General features: G+C 49.2%; 1 protein-coding gene across 3 annotated transcripts in view; it reads left to right on the top strand.

The window, feature by feature from the left end:
* LOC139057183 (uncharacterized) overlaps positions 1-16,057 on the top strand; it is an 81,100-nt gene that overhangs the window by 33,844 nt on the left and 31,199 nt on the right. For 2 of the 3 annotated variants that reach the window (XM_070534988.1, XM_070534989.1), the window contains exons 7-8: positions 2,146-2,293; positions 9,552-9,700. In XM_070534988.1, coding sequence (XP_070391089.1) covers positions 2,146-2,293; positions 9,552-9,700 — 297 coding nt within the window. The remainder of the gene's footprint in view (positions 1-2,145; positions 2,294-9,551; positions 9,701-16,057) is intronic. The other variant, XM_070534990.1, reaches the window with a different exon arrangement.

Raw genomic sequence — 16,057 nt, 5'->3', positions numbered from 1 at the left:
ATGTAGTCATGGCTCCAATATCGGGATTGTGCACGTGGGTTCGAATCCTGCGGACGGACAATTTTAATGGCGCCTAATTATTCATAAAAGAGTACCTTGTTTAAAATGATGAGTTTACAAAGTCACGAAGCTCTTTGAAGCCAGAAGGACGAAGTCTAGGCGAATATATGGGCTGACCATCGCGCCCATGCCGGCTGATGAAATTTCGCATCGGAGGCGATTCCTATGAAAGAGGGATCAACCGTAGTTTTCCAAGTCCTTTCCTCGAAGCATATGACGTACGCTACGCAGAAGCTGTGCGACAATATACCGCCTCGAGTATTGGCCTACGTCGCACCAATGTTACGTTTCTTCGCCGGAGTACAAATGCCATCGTCGATTTAACAGAGATCACATGACACAGGCATCGGTAGGGACCATTGTACAACATTACCTCGCTATCACATTACAATCCGTTTCATTTATAACCCCAACAAACGGCATGCCGTAAACTCGCGTCCAACGGCCGGAGTAGAAATCATGCCGTCGTCTTGTGATGTCACCACGCACGTGCTCGCGTCACACGCACAGCTTTTTGCCTTGCGCGAACACGCTGGTTCACCTGGAGCCCTATAACGCAAAGCTATTGCTATCCGTTTTATTCGAATCTCCTGACGTGAAATTTACGTAGCCGCCGACGCAAGCATCGACGGTGGCTCGCAGCGTTTTTTAAACAGCTCAGTCAAGAGAATTCCTTGTTTATTGTAGGTCGCCTTTATTTGCTTTCAGAACGAATAGCATTGCGTACCTTAGCATGTCTTCTTTATCAAATTGCCTGACAAAAGGTGAGGAGCACGCCGAGAAAAAGCGGGTTTCCAAGGGGCCGAGCGCAGCGAAAGTACATAACCAGAAAAGGAGGGCGGTGCCGGCGTCTGCGACTGGTCCGTTTCCCTTTGTTTCGCTTACGGTGGCTGGTCGTGCAGCGCAAGGCTATAAACGCGGCTAAAACGCATCCTCAGCGAATAAGAGTTGGACGTCGTACGCGTAGCCGAAAGGGCTCAACAACTTTATACCGCCATGCAAAAATTTGCTTTATACGCAAATAAGACTTGTTTTCCCGGCAGCTCTGAGTAGCCAGTGCCAGAGCGATGGGCGGGCAGCCATCTTCTATTCCTTTCTGAAGGGGGCATTCTCTTATATTTTTAGAAAAATTAGCTTTTGTTTGACATATTGATGTACCTTCAATGCATACAGGTCAATTTGACATGCTCAGTTTTCTTTGTGACATCCCGTAACTGACAGGTGAAGCGGGCGCAGCCCGAGATGTTTTGTCCTAAAGGGGAAAACTAATGACAAGAAAGGGGCAGAATCGCAAATAATTCTTTTTCTTTTGTTTGGTCTAACCATGCATGCTAAGTGTGTACAGTTATATCAGACGGAAACATTTCGCTGTTCTTGTGATGTCGCGTGACAGACAGGCGAAGGGCGGTGGCCACAAAAATTTGTCCAGTTGTAGAAGGCTGATAGAAGGAATAGAACGGAAACAGTTTGGAATAGCTTTATGTTATAACGCCCTTGGTAATACTTTATAAAACCCCAGACAATGCGGGACAGTCAGCTGTCTGAAAAATGTTTCGCACAATACGGACTGACGAAGTGCATCGGATGTGCATTAATGTTGCTTTCTTTTCACAGTGCCTTTAAGTTCTTTTTACAGCTTCCGTTCTATAACACCTACCAATCATGTTTTCTTGAAAGGACTACAATGATATATAAGACCAAGTCGGAAACGTATAAGCCGTTGCATGAGTGCTTTCTGAGAGCTGATTTCCCGTGATCAAACAGAAGCAATAACTAGTAATGCGAAAAGCCAGCGAGCGCCCATGTGTTTTTGCCTGCAGTAATAGTCGTATGCAAGGCGGCGTAAAATTGGTATGCAAAATTTGTTGCTAGAAGTTGTCGCATCCAGTGTATAGTCGTCTGGATGTTCGAGTTGTCGCTGCCTTTCCTGAAGGCATCGACGTACTTTTTTACGCGTAGTAAAAGGAGTTATCTACACAAATACACCAGAAAGACAAGATTACGAGGTTTCGAGGAACATGTTTCCGGTGTTTTGTCCGAACGCCAAGATATTGCACGGGTGTTCACGCGAGCGGTGACTCGCAGGTCGGTGCGCTGCGCCGGTGCAGTCGGTCTGTGCACACGTGGCCCGGGCGCGTCCGGCGGAGCCCCGCGTCACCTCCGGCCCCGTCGGGCGCGGTCTCCAAGGTGGCCACGTTTCCGCGCCGCTCGCACTTGGACGACGGCGAAACGGGTAACTACGCGCGGCTTCGAAGGGCGCCCCGAAAGGCGCTCCTCGGCCCGTTTCCGTGAGAGTAAGCCGCTCTAGTTGAGATCGACGTTGGGCCTCGATTAACTCGTCTAGCGTGTTGTGGATGCCTTAATTGTAGCAGAAGTTCCGTGCTGGTGTGGTTGGGTAGTCCTAAGGCCTGCTTATAGGCTCCCCTAATGATGATGTCCAGTTTAGTCTTTTCAGCTTTGTACCAGTTGAGAAAGGGCGCAACATAAGTAATGTGACAGACGATAAAAGATTGGACAAGGTGGATGAGGCTTTCTTCCTTCATACCCCCTCGCCGGTTGGTCACTCGTTTCAGCAGTCTGGATGTATTGGCGGTCTGTCGAAGGATCTTTGAGATAGCCGTAGAGTTAGCTCCGCTGGCTTCTATGGTCATACCAAGAACGCGGATGCAAGGGACCACGGGTATAGGTCTGCCATCCCTCAGGTTGAGCTCTATTTCCTCCTATTGGCGTTTAGTTGTGGAGCCCCGCGGGGGGCGTCCACGGAGTGTGGGGCGGTATAGGAGAAGCTCCGACTTTTCAGGGGAACAGCGGAGTCCCGTGACTTCAAGATAATTTTCTACGACGTCAATGGCGTCTTGTAGGGCAGTTTCGATTTGGCCGTCACTGCCCTTTGCAGCCCAGATTGTAATGTCGTCGGCGTATATGGTGTGTTCAATGCCGTCGAGTTTTTTGTAGTTCTTGTGCTAATCCGAGCATAACCAGATTAAACAGTATTGGGGAAATTACAGAGCCTTGTGGTGTGCCCGTGCTGCCGAGGGAGAGTTCCTCCGATCGAATGTCTCCGACCGACAGGAAGGCCTTCCGATTGGATAGAAAGTCTCTTACGTAGTTGTAAGTGCGTTCTCCACGGTTGAGCAAGGAGATGCGCTCGAGGATGGTGGAGTGCCTTATATTATCGAAGGCGCGCTCGAGGTCGAGGCCCAAGATCGCCTTCGTGTGACGGCATTTGCCATCTAGGATTTGATGCTGAAGTTGGAGCATAGCGTCTTGGGTGGAAAGATGCTGTCTAAAGCCAATTATCGAGTGGGGGTAAGCACATGTGTCTTCGAGGTGAGTGTTTACACGGGTTAGGAGTGCGTGCTCCATGACCTTGCCTACACATGAAGTTAGCGATATGGGCCGGAGATTGGCGAGGCCAGATGGCTTACCGGGTTTGGGGATGAGAATTACTTTGGCCATTTTCCATGTCCAGGGAATGGATCCCTGGCGCCAGCAGTTGTTGATGTATTCGGTGAGTTGTTGCACCGAGGGGTCATCAAGATTTCTTAGTGTTTTATTCGTAACACCATCTGGGCCTGGCGCCGAACGGCTGTTCAGCTTATGTAGGGCAGCATGAATCTCTGCCACGCTGAAATCTTCATGAAGGGCAGGGTTGGAGGTCCCTGTGTATGGGCCGTGAGGTTGAGTGGGCGCAGATGGCATGTACTTTTGACATAAGCTATTCTTAACGTGGTCCTGGCCATGTGTCTTCCTTTCTGTGAATAAAAGCTTGGTGAGGCGATCTTGTTGATATGAGCGGGTGGTGGTGCTATCAATCAAATGTTTGAGGATTTTCCACGATCGGGGGTGGTGCAGTTGCCCGTCTAGAGAGTGACAGAGTTATGTCTATTGCTGTTGACTTAGAACGCGGCAGTGAGCTTCAATTTCCTTGTTGAGAAGTGCGACCTTCCGTCTGAGTCTTCTATTGAGCCGTTGTCCCTTCCATCTAGAGAGGATGGATGATTTGGCCTCGATAAGGTGGGCGAGTCTACTGTCCATGCGCTCAGTCGGGGCGTCTGTTGTGATAATGCGGGTGGCCGATTTAGTATCAGACAGTAGATCGCATGACCATGATTCTATGTCGGTAATGGGGGTGTCCGTCGTTGCTGTTACAGGGCATTTACGGAACGCATCCCAGTCCGTCCAAGTAAAGTCCCTAGTTTCTCTCATAACGGATGGTAGGTGTGGGAGAGTAATTTCAATGATAGAGTGATCACTCCCGAGGTCGTGTTGGGTGTTGCGCCAATGGGTGTTGTCTTCGTTTTTGGTGAAAGTGAGGTCTGGCGTCGTGTCTCGTTCAGTAGAAGTGCCGAGGCGAGTGGGGAAGGCTGGGTCAGCAATGAGTGTAAGCCCGAGATCATGGGAGTCTTGCCATAAGTTACGACCTGCAGCAGAGCTGTGTCTGTAACCCCATCGTGTGTGCGGGAGATTGAAGTCACCTCCGATGATAAGGGGGCTGCTGCCTGCGATGTTAAGGGCCTTTTTGAAGAGGGTTAGAAATCTGCTATGGCGTTGAGATGGAGTATTGTAGATATTGAGAATAAATATTCCTTCCTTTCGTTTTCTGTGCGGGATGAGCTCAATGAAGAGGTGTTCGGTGCGCCGATCGTTCAAGTCGTGCGGTAATTCTTTTTCGAACGAGTGTGGAGACTCCGTGTGGAGCGTTGTTCGCAGTGAGAGAGTGATATCCTGGAAGGCTGACCGGAGTATTGTGCGTTTCCTGGAGCAAGATTACGTCGGGTTGACATGCAATAGTACGGAGGTGTTGACGGAGAACGGGTTGTTTATGGAGGTAGCCTCGGCAGTTCCACTGCCACAATGTTGTGTCAGTTTTAGTGTCGGCCATGATGAAGGATAAAGGATGCCACAGGTGGCAGGGTGGCGGCGACGGTTCCTGTGGTGTCCATGGCTACGGTTTGAGCGGTGGAAGCGGTGTGCGTGAAAAGGGTTTGAATATTAGCTTCCATGGCGGTGACTCTGTGCATAAGGGCGATTAGAGAATTCTGTAAAGTTTCCACCGTGCTTTGGAGTGTTACGAGCATATCCTTGACCTCCGAGCGTACTTGGCCCTGAGCTCCTTCTTGGAGGGCTCGCTTTTTTAGGGCTGGTCTTGAGAGTTCTTCAGTTTGGCTGTTGGTAGTGGGTTCCGGGGTGTTCGGTGCGGGTTGGGTTTTGGGTTGTTTGAGACTGTGAACCTCCTGGGTAAGCTTTTCGATTAAATCACGCATAATTGCGTTTTCTTTCTTAAGGTGTTCGATGTCTGTGTTGTCTGTGTTAGGTTTAGGCAGTGGGGGGGATTTTACGTGACCCTCTCGCGAGACGCCCGTCAGGGCCTCTGCGAAGCTCACCTTTTCTGAGGTATATCTGGCTCCTTGAGTTGACGTGGATCTTGATCTGGACCGACCTCGGTCCGACCTCGGTCTGGAGAGGGAGCGCGACCGGGACCAGTGCTTGGTCTCCATGGACGGGAAATCTTCCGATTGAAGGGCTGAATGCTGTGCTACTCGGCGTTCTCCGAGGCGCCTTCGTATAACGTACGGCGTTTTGTATCTGGCAGTACAAGCTTTGTCCGCTGTGGGGTGGGGTCCACCACACAACATGCACTTGGGTGTACACTGATGATCTTGATCTGGGTTGCGAGCTCCGCAGCCCCGGCAGATCTTGTTATTAGGGAACGGGCAAACGTCCATGCGGTGCCCGAGACGGCCGCAGTGGTAACAGATATCGATCTGTTTGTGGTACAGGGAGCATGGGATTAGTGTTGCGCCATACCGAACCATGTATGGTACGTTAGGTCCGTCGAAGGCAATGACGATGGTCGTGGTGGAACCGATTCGCTTTGCGGCCAGGGCCAGAGGATTGAGATCATTTATGATGTTAGCATCGACTTGTCTGGCGTCATCGGTGAGAGGGATGCCTCTGATGACTCCTTTGGTGGTATTATCTGCATGGGGTGGCTTCGTACGCGCTGACCTCGTGGGTTACCCCGTTGACTTGGATGGACTTGATTCTTACGTACCGGTCCGCATTTTGCGGCTGGGCGTGCTGATCACCATGATGTTTTGCTGGTTCTTCGAGCACATTGTGTCGTTTTGACTGGCTTCTGAGCTAAGTTGCGCTGCTTGAAGAATAGCTGCAGTCACTGTAGGGCTGCCGACCTTGGAAATATTGAGTGCTCCTTTGGGTCTGACGATGATCTTGATCTCATTTGTCTGGTAGTGGGAGCATGCGCCCGGCCTTGAGAACCTGAGTTCTAACTTGCTTCCTGGGTCTATAGCGAGAGCGAGAGTCTTGCTTCCTAGGTTGTTGGTCTTGGGATAGTTTTCGGCGCCGCTGCTCGTCTGGGCGACGGGCGGTACACCGACGGGAACGGGCGGTACACCAGCCCATCTCGGCGGTTAACTCTTCCGGGGAAATATCTTTGCCACATACTTGGACTTCCATGCTTCGCAGATTTGGCCAGGGGCTTGTGCGTCGTGGCAGAGCTCGCACGGACACGCGCGGGAACGTGCCAGGTAGCCTGGTAGGCCGAGCACCTGGCGCACGCGCTTAGACTTAGCACGGCGACGGCTTGGTCGTAACACAAAAGTGGTCGCAGTCCCGGAAAAATAAATGTCCCACCTGCTAACATGGTATCTACAGAGTCCTGGTGGTCTCACGGTTCGAATGGTACAAAATTAGGGCTGGTATGCACAGAAAATCGCGGCGAAAACATTTCGAGAAGATGGAGCCGATGTTAACACAAGCTATGGACGCTGCACTTCATCACGCCTCGAAGAAAAAAAAAATGTGGGAAGTTTGCCCTAGGCGTGCAAGGCTGGGTGACAGTAAAGCTAGGTCTGCTTTTGCTAAGTAGTGCTTGTTTTGCTAAGTTTTGCTAGGTCAGATATGGCTCGGGTAGGTTCATACTAAGTGTTGCTAGGTTTTGCTAAGTCTCACAAGGTTATGCACGGCTGAACTATGCTCATACTAAGTGTCGCCAAGATTTGCTAAGTAGTTTCGACAATTTCTTGTGAGGTCATACACGGCCAGGCCGGTAAGCCACACAAGCTCCAGCAAGCCACACGCATACAAGCCACAGTACGTCACAATTTATTTATTATTATGTACAATACTTCAGTACCAGTCGTCATCATCGTCGATCCGGTCTTCGTCCTCGACGTCCGACCGTCGTCGTGGTCGGGGCCGTCGGGGAAGGCTTCGCGGAGCACTGGCAAGGCAGAGCTCTTCTGTTCGAAGTTGCGCACCGAGCTGGTTACCAGAGTCGAACCAGAGCCGGTTACAGACGCGACAGCTGTGCCCAAACTCTATGCTCAGAAATTCGCGCTGGAAGCGGCCGTTCGCACCTCCCATGGATTTGCGGGCTTGGCGTTGGAAGTTCTCGGTGACGCGCAGGCCTGGAACCGATTCCCGGCGGCGCCGAGCATTCAGTCGGCAGCGTTCGTTGCCTCTGGCCCGATACTCGGGATCCTCGGCTCGGCGACGGCGTTTGTCGGCGGCGGCCTCGGCGCGATGGGCTCTCCTTCGTCGATCGTAGTCCCGCTGAGCCGCGCGCCAAGCTTCCTTGTAGGTCACAGACGCGGCAGCTGTGCCCAAACTCTGTGCCCAGAAATTCGCGCTGGAATCGGCCATTCGCACCCCCCGTGTCTCGCCGGACTTAACGCTGGAAGTTGCGAGGTGTGCCGCCGCGCTGGCTCGAGCGTTTACTCGCCTGTAACGTCATGACTCCGCCCTACGCGCGTGAGGTGCGAGGAATTTACGTGGCTCGGCGCTCTCGCAGGTGGTTGCTGGGCACCGTGAGGCGGTGTACTGCTGGGCTGATTTTTCTGGTAACGCTCCACGGCAGAACGAAAGTTTAAACAGCTCCGCTCTTAAAAAAGTCAAAGCCCCTTTCTTAAAGACAGACGGTTGAACGCAAAGCTTTACCCCAATGCAAGCTGAATCAAAGTTAAGATCAAAAGCCAGTGACCACGCAATGAACCCAAGAAATGCTGAGTGACACGATGTTATGCATATGCGACTCGATTGCTTGTTTAGGATTGTATTTTTAGAACATTGAAGTTGAATGAAAACACCTTTCGTAAGTTGCATAGCCTTTATTTTAGATCATGTAGCCGTTGATTACACGCGCACACTCTCGCGGATGACTCACCACGTGCACAGTATCGCCTTGTGATTGCTGTGGTAGACGGTCAGAGGCGTGACGTGCGTAATGCAATGCAGCTATATGCAATTCATCTGGGTAGCGTGGCGTTCAACCATCTTTCTTTACGAAGGAGCTTTGATTTTCGTCCCAGATCATAAGACCTTGTACACGCGCACTTGCTGTCTCCGATAAGCAGGGAACGCTCAATTAGTTAATCGCCACAGGGGCGATGTCATGCCTAGCAGACGCAACTTGCGCTTCCAGTGATCTGTGTGCGCATGCTCTAGTCTTGCTGAGCTCGTCGGTTCGTGCTGTTATCAGGTACTGGCCGCCTGCCAGTCGACGCTGGCGCAGCACTGCGAATGTAAACTGTAGTGTTCTACTCAGATGTGTAAGTTGGCTTTCCTTCAATGGGTTTTCGGCGCTCATGGACGAATCAGTGATACATAGAATGCTTCACTTAAAAAAAAAAATTGAAGGCCCAATCCAATCTGTGAAGGTGGTTTGCCAGCGAAGCTGTTACCGTCCACTTAACCTATTCTAATCTAACGAATGAAATTAGTGCGCCGTTAAATGCAGCGTATAACCATTTATTGCGCAACGACATTCACGACAGCTTTATGATCGCTGTGGTATACACTGAGGTTTTCGGTTCTGACAGTTGCCACGTTCTTCGCCAACGTTAGGTCGACACACGAGTCACGGATGGTGGCTGGTAGTTTCTCATTCGCTTCTACCCAGGAACCTCATAGCAGCGCCTACCCATTGTTCGGCGACTCTCGCCGCGATCCACCACGCACGGTGACACCATGCCGCCCGCGTGCGCGTGCTCTACATGTGTTTATTGCGCTAAATCGTCGATTTCTAGAAAGCCGAGTTTTCTGTGGACCGCCACGAAAGAATCGCTGGTCGGTAGCACTCTTAGAAAAAAAATTACACCCTTTGGGGCGTATCTTGTCCCACAACAATAATCGTCATCTGTCTTGCCACGTTTCCTTTCTTTAACGCTGCGAGCCCGGTACTTCCCAGTCACGAACGGCATGCGCGTTATCAGCGTGACGCAGCATTCTCGACGCGAAAGTAGCGAGCGCAGAATTTTCAAGAAAGGAAACGCAATCAAGGCAGATGACGATTATAGTTGTGGGACAAATATACACCCCAAAGGGTGCAACCGTTTTAAGAGTGAGAGGTAAGCAGCTTCGCTGTAAATGTATCGAGCCTCAGGTGGTCTTGTCATTCGTCAACGTCTGCTCGAGCTGCGCATGAAAGGTGGCGCGTCATGACGTGAGGTTCTTGGCGAACGCAGGCTTGCCGCCGCTGCATGACGAAGACTACCTCTACCCCGACTGGGCGTTTCGGTATCCCGAGTGGCAGCTGTGCGGAGAAGAGTTGCCAGCGTGGGCAAGTCGCTCCTGTTTCACCATGGACCTCAACAGCCTGCACGACCAGACCACGGTTAGTGCTCCGTGCATTTGCTGGCAGCTGAAATATATAGACCGCGCACGGAGGCGAACGCGCTTTCATGGGCGCCGGGCAACGCGGCGTGCCAGCTCACGCGCATTTCGACGGTGCAGCTAACTCTCAAGCCATTGCACAAATTCATCCTGCGGTTAGTGCAACAACACGAGAACGAATTTTGTCCATGTTTTGGACTGCACTTGCTCTGTGAGGTCACGAAGCCACGAGTTCTCGCGTAAGCCGCTCAAAGAGGCGCCATGGAATGCTGCTAAGCTTTGGACAAACTACCACCTTCGAGATGATGCGCGCAGGTTTTTTCGGTGCCAGCGGATCGCATCATGACCGCAGGCGCTCCTCAGGTCGCTATCGTGAGTAGGACTACCATGCGGTACCCGCTACCTTCTTCTTTTAACCGCCTATCTTTCATATTTGTCCGTGTTCTTCAACCACTATATATTAATCTTAAAAAGCATTCAAAAAGACCTATACCCTACCATATATTTATTGGTTTCCTACTGCCTATTTAGTAACACGGACATCTCACAGATATTGATTTTGTTCACCAAGTTCGTCTAGACGACTATCGTCTCTGCCATGGTCTGTGAATGTGCTATAGTGTAAAATACAGGTGCGCCATACTTTGGTGTGGTGCATGAAGAGTTGCACGCTCTTTCTTGCGTGCACGTGTGCACGCAGTCTTGGCTTTAACAGTAACCGTACAGTGAATGTGGCAAGTGACTTCTGCGGTAGCCGGCAATGTTGATGATAGTTCGTTAAAGGAAAAAAATGACGCCCACCCCAGTGTATTGCACGAATGTTCAAAGGAAACCCGATCGGGTTTCCATTTCCTACGCGCTCATACGTCATCGACGTCTGCGCCGTTTGTTCCAGTGAATGTCCCTGGATGACGAGGATTCGAGAAGGCGACCGGCGACGGGTCTTTTTGATCAGACATCGTGATGTGCAACAACGAGCCGTCCGCTGCGGAAATTCATTTCCCTGCGTTGTAGCAAACCTCCCCAAAGGCGTTACGAGGTGAACGTATACTACAGAGGGAATATATCCTTAAGGCGAGATGCGCGACGCTGTGGTAGGGCCAGCTCGTGCACCGTCGCACAATAACAATAGGCCGGCACGGCCTTAAATATGTTCGGGGTCCCCGGCTCGCCATTCCAGTTTTGGGCACAAGAAGGGACGAATTTGTTTGCCACGGGAAAGCAGTCGCAGCGGACCCTGTACGCGCTCGCTTAATCGCCCGCACATGTTTGCGTAGGTAAAAAGCTGTTATTGTTTCCCAGAAGACGGCCCCAAACGCGACGAATTGCCTTCGGAAGGGTGGCTAGGTTGCCTGCACACGTTTGCAGGGCGAAAGGTTTGCCACGAGTGACCGGCACGAAACGTGACCCTGTGAGGTGGGTTATCCTTCTTTCGTTACAGCTTTGGCGCCTCTCTACTGTTTGAGTGGCGAGCCGCGTCAACGTGGTGTGTTTAGAAAGCTGAGCTATTTGATAAGGATTCATTATGTAAAAAAGAGGTGAGACATGCAGACAGGACACAAGAGTAGAGAAGTGGACAACACGAACGCCGTTCGTGTTGTCCACTTCTCTACTCTTGTGTCCTGTCTGCACGCCTCACCTCTTTTTTTTTGCGTAATGAACATGATGTGTGGTGGTTCAGTTCCTTACCTGAATGACATAACACGGACTTGACTGTTCCACAGACTTGAATTGCTTCACTAACCTCGGTATGCGTTTGGCAAACCTACTGTGTGCGCACATTCCGAAACCCCCGCAGTAGACGCAATCAAAGGGAGCCGACTAAATCTACCGCTTGCCTATCACGTGACGGCCTATTTCTCGTTAAAATTTTTTAGACTAGGCTTCAAAATTGTCATGCACGCTCCCTCCAAATCTTTCCCTTCCTCCACACGCGGTGGAGGCAATGTGCGTGTGCGTGTGTGCGCGTGCGTGTGCGTGCGTGTGTGTGCGTGCGTGTGCGTGTGCGTACGTGTGCGTGTGTGTGTTGAGTGAGCTCGTGAATACTTTGCAGCGGGGTGAACGCGGTTTAAATCATACATACGGAACCTCAACGAGGTGCGACGTCATGCTCACGCAGTTCTCTTGCATTTACAGCTAAATCGTTATTGAATTTCTTTTCTGTGCGTTATTTCGGGGCCTTTGCCCAGAGGTCGTCCTCTTCACGCTGGATTCGCTTTGCGTGACTGGTCTGAAATCTGCATGCGTGCATAAAGTCACACTGCCTTCATTTTGCTTCACAGAGCAAGTGGATCGCCATCAACACGGCTCTCTACAACCGAACACTGAACCTTGCTACGCCAGAAGCTCCGCCTGCGCACGACACACTCTCGGGAGTGAGCTTTTGAGCGAAAATAAAATAGAGACTCTGAGATGAGATTCATCTGGCTGCCGTGCATGGCAGCCAGATGACAGAGCCAACAGAGATGAGCCAACAGATGACAGAAATGACAGAGCCAACAGAGCCCATGGGCTCTGTTGGGCGTCTTCCTCTCGGCTCGCGTCCGTTCGTCGTCGTTTTACGAGTCCGGTAACAATGGCCTGAAATACCGTAAGTTTGGGCATGTTTGTGCTCTATTACTGCAGCTAGCGCACAACGCAAGGACCGAGTGCCTTCGCCGGTATTCACTCTGTCCTTTCTTGTCTTGCCTTGAGAGCTAAATGCAGTAATATGGTCTTGCCGATATGGTGCGCGATAGCCAAGTGTGCTATAAGGTTGGTATTAGTGCGATATATACCGGTTCTTAAAATTTAAACTGATGCTATATACGCTTAATAAAAACACAATGCCAGTTACGCAAGATATGCTTAAGTCTGTGGTTTATGCGCTTTGCAGGACATTATCTAGCAATTAGAGTCACCAAACGCATAGTTAACAATAATTCCGTAATCAGGTTTCGCTATCACAATTACGGTGTAGGTTTATATTTGAAACGTTAACACCATCTATTTGAAGACAATTTAACTTTGTTTGATTGCCTTGGTGCGCTTCTGTTCCGATATATTCATCGTCAAATTGGACACTCAGCGAGCTAATTTTACATTCAGGGTCGTGAATCTCGACGCAATTTCGATAGGAAAAAAGAGAATTGATTGAAATGTTTTTGTAAATTATGCTCGGTGAATGTAATTTGTTGCGAAAATTGTATGCCAAAGCGTATAAGCCACGTGTGCAAGCAGATATTGCGTAGCCAGCCTTTCTACTTAAATTACCATTAATTTAAATGCGAAGACTCTATATAAGAATGGTTTAAATGCGGCACTCCTCAAAAATGAAGAACTTTGTAGAAGGTAGCGCTGTGTGGTCGTTTAGATTCTACATATGTCCTTGCGCCTGCATGCATTACCTCTTCATATAGTGAATTTTATTTTACAGCTGCGCTATGACCACATTTGACGTAACAATGACAACTTGTGTGTGCGTGTTTGTGTTGATCTTTACGCACACGCAACTCATTCATGACTGTTGAGTGCTTTTCGCACACAAAATAAGTTCAAATTTGCGCAGTGCGCATTTAATTTATGGTTTTTTTAACATTCTGTTGTTGGACTTGAACGAGATTGTTGTTACTACACACGCACTGCAGCTTGTTTAGCTCGCTCGTTGCTATAATCCAGCCATTCACAGTATAGCGGTGTTCTTTCTTTATCACTATATTTACGTATTGTTGGAAACGCGTCCATCTTTGTATACACAACAGCGATAAACGCGGACTAGACTGGATGATAATGGGGCGCACATACGCGTATTAAGCGACAAACGGCAATTCTCGATCGGTCCTTGTACAGGTAGTCCACTCGACATCATCATCATCATCATCATCATCATCATCATCATCATCATCATCATCATCATCATCATCATCATCATCATCATCATCATGGTTACGTCCACTGCAGGGCAAAGGCCTCTCCCATACTTCTCCAACCACCCCGGTCATGTACTAATTGTGGCCAAGCTGTCCCTGCAAACTTCTTAATCTCATCCGCCTACCTAACTTTCTGCCGCCCTCTGCTACGCTTCCCTTCCCTTCGAATCCATTCCGTAACTCTTATTGACCATCGGTTATCTTCCCTCCTCATTACATGTCCTGCCCATGCCCATTTCTTTTTCTTGATTTCAACTAAGATATCATTAACTCGCGTTTGTTCCCTCACCCAATCTGCCCTTTTCTTATCCCTTAACGTTACACCTATCATTCTTCTTTCCATAGCTCGTTGCGTCGACCTCAATTTAAGTAGAACCCTTTTTGTAAGCCTCCAGGTTTCTGCCCCGTACGTGAGTACTAGTAAGACACAGCTGTTTTAAACTTTTCTCTTGAGGGATAATGGCAATCTGCTGTTCATGATCTGAGAATGCCTGCCAAACGCACCCCAGCCCATTCTTATTCTTCTGATTATTTCAGTCTCATGATCCGGATCCGCAGTCACTACCTGTCCTAAGTAGATGTATTCCCTTACCACTTCCAGTGCCTCACTACCTATCGTAAACTGCTGTTCTCTTCCGAGACTGTTAAACATTAGTTTAGTCTTCTGCAGATTAATTTTTAGACCCACCTTTCGGCTTTGCCTCTTCAGGTCAGTGAGCATGCATTGCAGTTGGTCCCCTGAGTTACTAAGCAAGGCAATATCATCAGCGAATCGCAAGTTACTAAGGTATTCTCCATTAACTCTTATCCCCAATTCTTCCCAATCCAGGTCTCTGAATACCTCCTGTAAGGTCAGACTGGCAGACCTCCTGTAAACACGCTGTGAATAGCATTGGAGAGATCGTATCTCCCTGCCTGACGCCTTTCTTTATTGGGATTTTTATGCTTTCTTTATGGAGGACTACCATGGCTGTGGAGCCGCTATAGATATCTTTCAGTATTTTTACATACGGCTCGTCTACACCCTGATTCCGCAATGCCTCCATGACTGCTGAGGTTTCGACTGAATCAAACGCTTTCTCGTAATCAATGAAAGCTATATATAAAAGTTGGTTATATTCCGCACATTTTTCTATCACCTGATTGATAGTGTGAATATGGTCTATTGTTGAGTAGCTTTTACGGAATCCTGCCTGGTCCTTTGGTTGACAGAAGTCTAAGGTGTTGCTGATTCTATTTGCGATTGCCTTAGTAAATACTTTGTATACAAGCACCGAACCGTCAGCTGATTGGTCTATAATTTGTCAAGTCTTTGGCGCCCCCTTTCTTATGGATTAAGATTATGTTGGCGCTCTTCCAAGATTCCGGTATGCTCGAAGTCATCAGGCATTGCGTATACAGGGTGGATAGTTTTTCTAGAACAATCTGCCCATCATCCCTCAACAAATCTGCTGTTACCTGATCCTCCCCAGCTGCCTTCCCCCTTTGCATAGCTCCCAAGGCTTTCTTTACTTCTTCCGGCGTTACCTCTGGGATTTCGAATTCCTCTAGGCTATTCTCTCTTCCATTATCGTCGTGGGTGCCACTGGTACTGTATAAATCTCTATAGAACTCCTTAGCCACTTGAACTATCTCATTCATATTAGTAATGATATTGCCGGCTTTGTCTCTTAACGCATACATCAGATTTTTTCCAATTCCTAGTTTCTTCTTCACTGCTTTTAGGCTTCTTCCGTTCCTGAGAGCATGTTCAATTCTATCCATATTATACATCCTTATGTCAGCTGTCTTACTCTTGTTGATTAACTTCGAAAGTTCTGCCAGTTCTATTCTAGCTGTAGGGTTAGAGGCTTTCATACATTGGCGTTTCTTGATCAGACCTTTCGTCTCCTGTGATAGCTTACTGGTATCCTGTCTAACGGAGTTACCACCGACTCCCATTGCACACTCCTTAATGATGCCCACAAGATTGTCGTTCATTGCTTCAACACTAAGGTCTTCTTCCTGAGTTAAAGCTGAATACCTGTTCTGTAGCTTGATCTGGAATTTCTCTATTTTCCCTCTTACCGCCAACTCATTTATCGGTTTCTTATGTACCAGTTTCTTCCGTCCCCTCCTCAGGTCTAGGTTAATTCGAGTTCTTACCATCCTGTGGTCACTGCAGCGCACCTTGCCGCGCACGTCCACATCTTGTATGATGCCAGGGTTAGCACAGAGTATGAAGTCTATTTCATTTCTAGTCTCGCCGTTCGGGCTCCTCCACATCCACTTACGGCTATCCCGCTTGCGGAAGAAGGTATTCATTATCCGCATATTATTCTGTTCTGCAAACTCTACTAATAACTCTCCCCTGCTATTCCTAGTGCCTATGCCATATTCCCCCCACTGCCTTGTCTCCAGCCTGCTTCTTGCCTACCTTGGCATTGAAGTCGCCCATCAGTATTGTGTAT

This window comes from Dermacentor albipictus, chromosome 3 (assembly GCF_038994185.2).
Source record: "Dermacentor albipictus isolate Rhodes 1998 colony chromosome 3, USDA_Dalb.pri_finalv2, whole genome shotgun sequence".
Lineage (NCBI taxonomy): Eukaryota > Metazoa > Arthropoda > Arachnida > Ixodida > Ixodidae > Dermacentor > Dermacentor albipictus.
This window is presented reverse-complemented; position numbering and strand designations above follow the sequence as displayed.